The sequence below is a fragment of the Gossypium raimondii genome, chromosome 10, assembly GCF_025698545.1.
Source record: "Gossypium raimondii isolate GPD5lz chromosome 10, ASM2569854v1, whole genome shotgun sequence".
Taxonomy (NCBI): Eukaryota; Viridiplantae; Streptophyta; class Magnoliopsida; order Malvales; family Malvaceae; genus Gossypium; species Gossypium raimondii.
In genome coordinates this window covers 57,601,562-57,610,586 of record NC_068574.1, presented here as the reverse complement: position 1 = coordinate 57,610,586, position 9,025 = coordinate 57,601,562, and the positions used below count along the sequence as shown (strand labels likewise).

The 9,025-nt window shown below is 30.7% G+C and overlaps 1 protein-coding gene across 1 annotated transcript; it reads right to left on the bottom strand.

The window, feature by feature from the left end:
* Positions 1 to 2,016: 2,016 nt before the first annotated feature.
* Positions 2,017 to 3,965, bottom strand: LOC105775655 (ankyrin repeat-containing protein BDA1). The gene is made up of 4 exons (XM_012598150.2): positions 3,254 to 3,965; positions 2,352 to 3,167; positions 2,174 to 2,193; positions 2,017 to 2,095 (listed from the first exon to the last, which is right to left on the bottom strand). The coding sequence occupies exons 1-4, from the start codon at positions 3,848 to 3,850 to the stop codon at positions 2,017 to 2,019; spliced, it is 1,512 nt and encodes a 503-aa protein (XP_012453604.1). The 5' UTR covers positions 3,851 to 3,965.
* Between the last annotated feature and the right edge of the window lie 5,060 nt (positions 3,966 to 9,025).

Here is a 9,025-nt window from a genome sequence, read left to right as displayed (position 1 = left end):
GTAATATATAAAAATACTATAATATAAATATTAAAAAAATCTTAAGATAACTATATATAAAATATTAATAAATAAAAAATATATAAAATCATTAAATATTAAATTAAAAATAATATAAACATACAATTTTTCAAAATTTTAAAAAATAATATGGACGGTCCTAAAATGGGCTTGAGTTACCATTTACAAATATGGATTAGTTTTAGCAAACTTGTGGGCCCATATTTCGGATCGAGTCAGGCTTGGGCAAATATAAAATGTGTTAATATCATGCTTAAGCCCACCCGAACTTGGGCTGGCCGACCAATGAACACCTCTAATTATAAGTTATCTAATATTTTAGCAAGTTGAGATTGTAATTTACCTAGTATGTTATTTTGTCAATTTTTTTTCTTAAACTTTTCATTTTAGATTACGTTGTATGAGATCTAAGGTATCATTTAGTAATTAAATTAACAATTATAGTATATAACATCAGTAGCTTGAGGATGTAATTAGAACGAAAGTTTGAGCCAATTTAAAATAAGGTTCATAGTTTGAGGATGACTAGTGCAATAAGTACTCAAATAATTAAATATATTTTGAAAGAATAATTTGGCTTTGCTTTGAATAATGTTGTTTTCAAGGTTTAAACATGTGTCTTTCCTTGAAAATACAATGTGTTTTGCCATTGCATCCAACACTTACTGGTATTAAATTAAGGATAATTATTTAGAACATCGGAGATAGAAATTTTAATTGTAGAAGTGAAATTAAGATTTTACCATTAATTTTTAAATTAAATTTAAAAATTAAAATAAATAAAGTATAAGACAAAATTTCAGTAAAGTATAAATTTTCCGCCACTTCTGTGGAAAGTAGTCACTCTTAAAAAGTACATATTGTAGAATGCTATTTTGGTTAATCACATTTAACGGTGTGGACCCGACGATCTGTATTATGATATTTTGGCAATTATGAAATACATTCCCGTTAAATTAAATTAGAAATGAAATGGAAGTGACCACCGTGTCATCACCGGCATTGGAAAGACCAGGGTCGCCCATTCCTTCGGGGATTGAACGTGTGACAAAAAAAAGTTAGGAACAAAGATTCAGATATGAATTCCCCATATTTGGCAGGGGAAGACTTAAGGCAAGAGAAGGCTTCGTTTAAAGATAAACTCACGGTGAATGTAACAGACATAGTGGGATATTCTTGAAATTTAATGGAGAATGATGAGTTGGAGTTCTTGGAAGTAGATGTTAGGGTTTCTATGGATGGACCATACCCTGAAATCTTCCTTTTTGACTGAACATAAGAAATGTTGGGCAAAAATAGAGAGCCCTTCTCAATAGAATCCAAAGTTCTTTGGACAAAAAATTGGGCATGAACATTTAAGGTTTGAGCTCGACCAAATTTAACTATTTTTTAAAATTTTAAATTTTTTATATTTTTATATATTATATTATTTATAACACATAAAAATTAAACATATAGTAATATATAATAGTACTATAATGTAAATATTAAAAAAATCTTAAAATGATTATATATAATATATTAATAAATATATATAAAATTTTTCAATATTAAATTAAAAATAATATAAATATACAATTATTCATAATTTTTAAAAAAATAATAGGGATTGTACTAAAATAGGCTTAGGTTAATCATTTACAAATATGAGCAAGTTTTGGCAAACTCTTAGGCCCATATTTCGACCGAGTCGAGCTTGCCCTAAACTTAGCCCAATCGACCCATGAACGCCTCTAATTATAATTTATCTAGTATGTTAGCAAGTCGATATGGTAATTTATCTAGTATATTGTATAAGACCTAAAGTACCATTTAATAACTAAATTAACGATTATAGTAATAGAAAGAGTAGGCTGATATAACAATATTAGTAGCTTGAGGATTGTAATTAAAATTATCTGAATTTTGGGACCAATTTAGAATAAGGTTAATAGTTTGAGGATGACTAGTGCAATCAGCCCAAATAATTAAATATATTTTAAGTTCAAATAATAACTACTCCATCACCATCACTAATACAAACCCCAAAACTTCATTACGCTTTTGGCATTTAGATTCGACGGGATCCACTAAACTGGACAGTGTAAAAAGGAAGCCAATGTAAAAGATTACTATGAAGATAGAGAATTTTGGATTGGTACTGGTTACCCACCTGGAAACATGAAACATTAACTGCAATCGTACAAGCGATGCTAGCAACGTTGAGAAGACAACATTACAATAGGAGGATAAAAAATATACGTTTTTATCTACAAAATTCCCGTAAAAATCATTATGCTACCGTAAACGATTAGCGGGAGGGAAATGGAATATGTTTTGTTAATGTTTACCAGCGTGGCAAAATCAAAGAGTAACTGGCTTGGTATAAGGAATAATAGGATGAATAAGAAGACATTATTAAAAATGGAGGTTACGTTAAATAAAATGTGTGCGCTTTTTTTGGAAAACTCATATGAATGTTCCCATGACCATGAGGAAACTTTAAATAAATTTATGAAAGTGAACCCAAAGGAGAGAAGTATTAGGAGAATCAACGAAGAGAATAAATGAGATGGTAGGAGAATTGCTGTTAAAAACAGTGCTGCCCAGAAGGTCAAAGTGTTGTAAAACCAAAACAAGGAGTATTCAGATGTCCCAGCATCTTTTTTCGAAACGTCCACTGCGGAGGGACTGGGTATGGGTGCAGTATTGAAGTCGGTTTTGTGCCAAAATGTGTGGGAATTGAGAGGCGGCTGATCTTGACTTAAAGAGACTTGGTATTTCATGGATGAGCTGTCATCAGGCTTATTTGGAGGGTTTAAAGAGGCTTCGAAAGTGGTTGTTATAATTAGCACTGTCACTACTAGAAATGTGCTACGCATCTCATGTGGCATACGCTTCATTCCTCGACCTGCTCTTGTTTCCCATTTTTGAATCCATGACATCTTGTCTTTTAAAGATTTGATGTAGATTGAAGTGAAGGAGGTATTGGGAAGCGAGGGAGAGGAAGCACTCAAACCTCCTGCTTTGCTTAGCATATCTATAATCCTATCCGCTTGCCTTTCATTCCAGGGGTATTGTGATTGGATATCTAGAGCTGTTAATCCCTCCAAATTTTTGGCATTGATTTGGTCTCGACGCAAGTGTCCCAGCAATACTTTCACCACCTGTTAATTAGAAATTAATTCATGTAAATTACCCTTTTGTCATGTACATATCAATAATTGACTTGATTAGGAAAATTAGCATATACCCGAGGACTGTTTGTGATAGCTGCAATGTGTAGCACAGTGTTGCCATCAATGTCTGCCCAACTCAGTAGTTCATTCTCCCAACGTTGGGCAGACACATGGTGGCTTCTTATAAGCCACCCCACCAGGACTTGGAAAGCTTCAAACATGTCGCTTTTTACTGCAAGATGGAAAACCGTCTCGTTTCGAACAGTCACATCTTTTATGGCCTCGGGACAAACCTTAAGGAATTTTATCAAAAGATCAACATCTCCAGTTTGAATCACATGGTGCAGAGGAGTGAAACCCTCCCTCCCTTTGACACGAACAAGGCCATTGTCAAACTTGAGGAGTTGAAGCACTCCTTGGGTTCTGTTATTCTGCAGAGCCAAGTGCAAGGGGCTAAACCCAGCTTGGTTTAGCTTTCTTGCAAACGAGGGCTTCAAGTTGATCATCTCCATCATAAATTCAATATGCCCAGCAGAGGCAGCTACATGCAATGGAGTATGAAAAAAAGGCACATCATCAATACGCTGTAAAGCATATGGATCATTCAGAATCAACTCATACAAGAGGTTAATATCTCCTGTTTGGGCAGCCTCCATCATCCTCTCATCCATAGCTTTTCTTTTGGGGTAATAAATTATGCAGTGAATTTTCAGATTACTGAAAACTAAGGAAATTTGCAACAAAACACAAAGAAGAAAGAACTAGAAGACAACATGGAAATAGAAATAGAACCTATATTTTCCGTAAACACATATACCTGAACTGACCACAATTTATACATGATTTGAACAGTACTGTAGTGCGAGGAAATAATTTTCTTCGAAGGTCCAAAGAAATTTCCAAGCAGCAAAGCCATAGAAAGAAGGCACCCAGTCCGCACGAAATACACATTAAATAAAAAGGTTGATTTTATACATGACATTTCCAACTATGAATTCTTGGACCAAACAAAAAGCAAGCTAAAGGAGTGATGAATGAATAAATTAATGCACTATTTGGTATATGTTCTCATAGTATATTCAGGATATATTAACAATGGTGTTATTATTTAGGTTAGTCATTTAAGTAATAGCGCATTCTTTTGTTTTGTCACCAACTCTAATAATAATAATAATAATAATAATTTTGTCACTATAGTTATAAATAATAATATTTTGGTTACTCATCCCTTAAATCATTAATAAAATATTGATGCGATTTTTATTGATATAATAACAAATTTATTCCTCAATGTTTACACATATTATCAATTTAATTATAATTCTACAAAATAACAAATTTAACCTTCAATATTTGCACATTATATTAATTTAATCTTGATTCTAAAAACTTCAAAATATATATATAAAACATCCAAAAGAAATATAAAAATTAAACAAGTAGATAAATATTCAAAACAATTTTAAAATAGGTTAAAATATGTCATAATTCTTTGTACTCTTCAAAATTTGAAATTTAGTCCATCTACTTTTCAGATTTCAAAATTCAAGTCTAATTGTTAACAATGTTAAATATTTTCTTTGTTAAAATTGTTGGTGTGACATTTTAAAAAACCTCACTTGGTAGCCATGTAACCAAAAAGATTACGTTGTAATGAACTTAAATTTAACAAAAATTTAATATCATTAATAGTGGGATTTGAATTTTGAAATCTAAAAAGTAGATAGACTAAATTCTAAATTTTAAACACAAGACAATAACTTATGACATATTTTACCCATAAAAATATATTAAAACTTCAAAAAAATAAATAGTATGTGTGATTCACAACCAACTATATCCACATCAAAATCAAGGCCAATCCGTTGGTGAATTAGGGAAATATATGATATATGTATGTTCAATTTTAAATTTTACTTATCTATAATTTATGTATAATATATGTGTTTAATTTTAAATTTTACTTTTTATCATATCAAAATAATTTTATTTTCTATCATATTATTAGATTTATATCTAAAAATAAAATATGTTAGAGTAAAATAGAAATTGTAATAATTTTTACATTATAAAAATAATTATAATTTAATAGAAATGATGATAATTGCACTTTTAAAAATAAATATAATTTAATTTAAAATTATTAGTTAAAATTTTTGCTAATTTTAATATATATATATATATATTACTTGAATAGAAATCAAAATATAAAATATACAAAAATAAATTATGAATTATAATTACTAATTAAAATTTTGATATAAAAAGAAGTTAGGCTAAATTTATGGATGTAAAATTTAGTCATTACTTAATTAGAATTTTGAGCATCTTAATTAAAACTTAATTATTACTAGAATTAATTAGTTAGTGCATTAATTAAAATTTAATGTCTAAGCATTCACAACATCACAATTTTATAGTTCCTTTTGCAACTTCTTTTATGGTGTGATTCAATTTCTCTTCAAACTTTTTACATTGCCAATTTCTTGTTATATAATAACTGTCATGACATACACCATAAAAATATCCTATATATATATATGCAATTTTCTTTTTCAAATTCGACGTAACATATCTTGATTTATTAATATTTATATTATATTTCTAGTCATAACACATTACATATCGAATTAAAATTTTGTGTAATTTTAAGATTTAATTGTTATTAAAATGATTAAATGATATATTACAAAAATCTATTAATATTAACAAAAATTATTTTTAATTAAAATTAAATAAAGTATATTTATAAAATTTTCATCATAATTTTGTTTTTTAGTTTAACTATTAGCCTTTTCAATAAAATAAATAATGATTTTTTTCATGATATCATGGTGGCTTCCTCGTTCACACCACAGGTCTTTAAACTTTTGACTATCAACATATCAAAGGCATAATCGAATTAATACCAAATGATTAAAAACTAAAATCAATGGAATAAGAAGCATTTCTTTCAACCTTCACCACTACCAATAATATATACTTAATTTGCCTGCCTTTTCTTGCTTTATATTGTTTCCTTGTCGACCATTCCGGTCTTTATAAAGCGGTTCTCCTTGCCATTTTGTCTCCTCCTACTGTCAATCGGTCCCTTCCTCACAGCTGCTCGTACAGGAAAGGCTATTCAAATTGTATAAAGTGATGGAAATATTTTGAGTCCGCGTTGATGAGGTTGAGTTTTTTGAAGTGTTGGTGATTAATTTAACTTTTTTTTTGAAGGATTAATAATAAAATTTAATTAAAAAAAATTAAACTCACCATATTCAGCTGATTAATACTCACTCTACATAAATAATATATATAAATACTAACTCTAAAATTAAAAAATAGTGTTTGGGTTGGTTGAATTGAGTCTTAGATCTACTAGCATCATCACTATTGTTGCAAATGTAAGAGGATCGACATGGGTTTGATTGACATCCTCCTATTTAAAAGGATGGTTAAAATTCTTGTCACATCCATTTAACAAAGTATTTGTAGACAACCTATTTACCTAAGCCTAACTCGACCCAAAATATGTACTTCCCATTTTATCCTATCCAAATTTAGTCTATAGAAATTTCAAAGAATTCATACTCAAATCAATTCTCCATATTTACTTTATCTTTTTCTTCTTAAAACTTAAATACTACAATACGTATTAAAAAATTAACCATTAATAATATATGTTATACTAATTAAAATTATAAAATAATAGTAACACACCATTTTTTTAAAAAAAATAACATAAACCACTTAATCTAAACTTAAGATGAACTTTACCAATGGAATAAACTTGATTTTATTTGTCGATGACCATCAACAATACAAAGCCGAAAACTTCGTTACGGTTTCGGAGTTTAGATTAAACGGACCCACTAAACTGGAACATACATAAAAACCATGTAGCCAATGTCAACGATCAGTACGAGGAAGAAGAATTTTGGTTTGGTAATGTTTACCCTCCTGCAAACATAAAACATGGTCTGGTATTCTACAAGGAAAACCAGCAATATTGAGAAACTAATATTACAAACGGAGGCTACATCATATCATAAGTGTGTGTTTTTATTGGAAAACTCGGATGAATGTTCCCATGACCATGAGGAAACTTCAAATAAATTCATGTAAGATCTCCCAAAGAAGGCAAGTGTTAGAAGAATCAAGGAAGAGAATAAATGAGGTGGTAGGAGAAGTGCTGCTAAAAACACTGCTGCCCGAAATGTCAAAGTGTTGTAAAACCAAAACGAGGAGGTTTCAAATGTCCAATCATCTTCTTCGGAAAAGTCCATTGCGGAGGGACTGGGTATAGGTGCAGAGTTGATGTCGGTTTTTTGCAAAAATGTGTGGGAATTGAGAGCCTGGTCTTGACTTAAAAGAGACTTGGTATTTAATTGATGGACTGTGATTTAAATTGCGGTTGCGGCCGCGTTTTCGGTCGTGTTGCGTTTATCGCAATTGCAGACATAACGGATGGTATTACGGTCACTACAAGTATCGCGGTCGTGAATTTTTTTAAAATTTGCACAACTTATTATAAATCATAATAATGATAATGATAATTATAAAAAGTCATTTTTAATGATTTTTAGTAAAGAAGCATGGACACGGACACGCAATACGAGTACGACACGATACGGACACAGCGATACGGTAATTTTTAAAAATTGAGGACACTATTACAATAGGATACAACAATAAAAAAATATTTTTAATATTTTTATATATTTTTTATGTTAAAATACTTAAATGAAAATATTTATATTTTATTTTACTTTTTTAAATAGAAAAAGTCAAATAAAGCCCGAAAACAAGCTTATATCCAGCTAAGTAATAGAGGGTGCTCTAGAAACTTCCTAATTTCAGCCGAAAAAATCTAAAGGCTAAGCTCCTGAAAAGCAACAAGTTCTTGGATAAACCCCTCTGTGCTGATCTCTTTTTAATTTCCAAGTTTTCAACAGACCCTTCGACTACCTCAGTCTCTTCCTCTCCCCAAAACTTACACATCCATTCAGTGACTCAAACTCAGGGAAACCATCTCGTAAACACCGCTATTCTCCGACCTTCAAGCCCTCAAAAGCCAACGTTTCATCAAAATTTCAGCCGTCGTCCGTCAGCCACCATCTACTTTTCCTGCATCTATCACATGTCCGTTTTTAGACACCTACTGTAAAATTATGGGAATAGCGGCCCATTATTGCCGCAATTGGTCGTTACCCATTAAATTGCAGCTGCGATCCACCGTTATTGGTGTGACTCCGCTTCACACTGCTATTTTCAGCAGTAGTGATTTCGAATGACACGGCTATCTCTATATAGCGGCCGCTATTCCACTACCCGACCGCTATTTAAATTCCTGGTCATCAAGCTCCTTTGGAGGGCTTAAAGAGGCATTGTAAGTGGTTGTTATAATTAGCACTGTCACTACTAGAAATGTGTTACGCATCTCATGCGATATACCCTTCTTTTCTAGACCTGCTATTGATGCCCATTTATCTAGTATGTTAGCAAGTCGATATAGTAATTTATCTAGAATATTGATTTTATCAATATTTTCTTAAAATTTTCGTTTTAGATTATATTGTATAAGACCTAGAGTACTATTTAATAATTAAATTAACGATTATAGTAATAGAAAGAGTAGGCTGATATAACATTAGTAGCTTGAGGATTGTAATTAAAGTTATCTGAATTTTGGGACCAATTTAGAATAAGGTTAATAGGTTGAGGATGACTAGTGCAATCAGCCCAAATAATTAAATATATTTTAAAGTTCAAATAATAACTACTCCATCACCATCACTAATACAAACCCCAAAACTTCATTACGCTTTTGGCATTTAGATTCGACGGATCCACTAAACTGG

Bases quoted from the DNA above. Each gene is read 5' to 3' on its own strand.
- LOC105775655 (XM_012598150.2), bottom strand. From the start codon at position 3,850: ATGGATGAGAGGATGATGGAGGCTGCCCAAACAGGAGATATTAACCTC. The intron at 2,194-2,351 runs GTAAACATTAAC...GTACGATTGCAG, and splicing joins TCTTTGATTTTGCCACGCTG to TTAATGTTTCATGTTTCCAG. The intron at 2,096-2,173 runs GTGGGTAACCAG...TACACTGTCCAG, and splicing joins TTAATGTTTCATGTTTCCAG to TTTAGTGGATCCCGTCGAAT.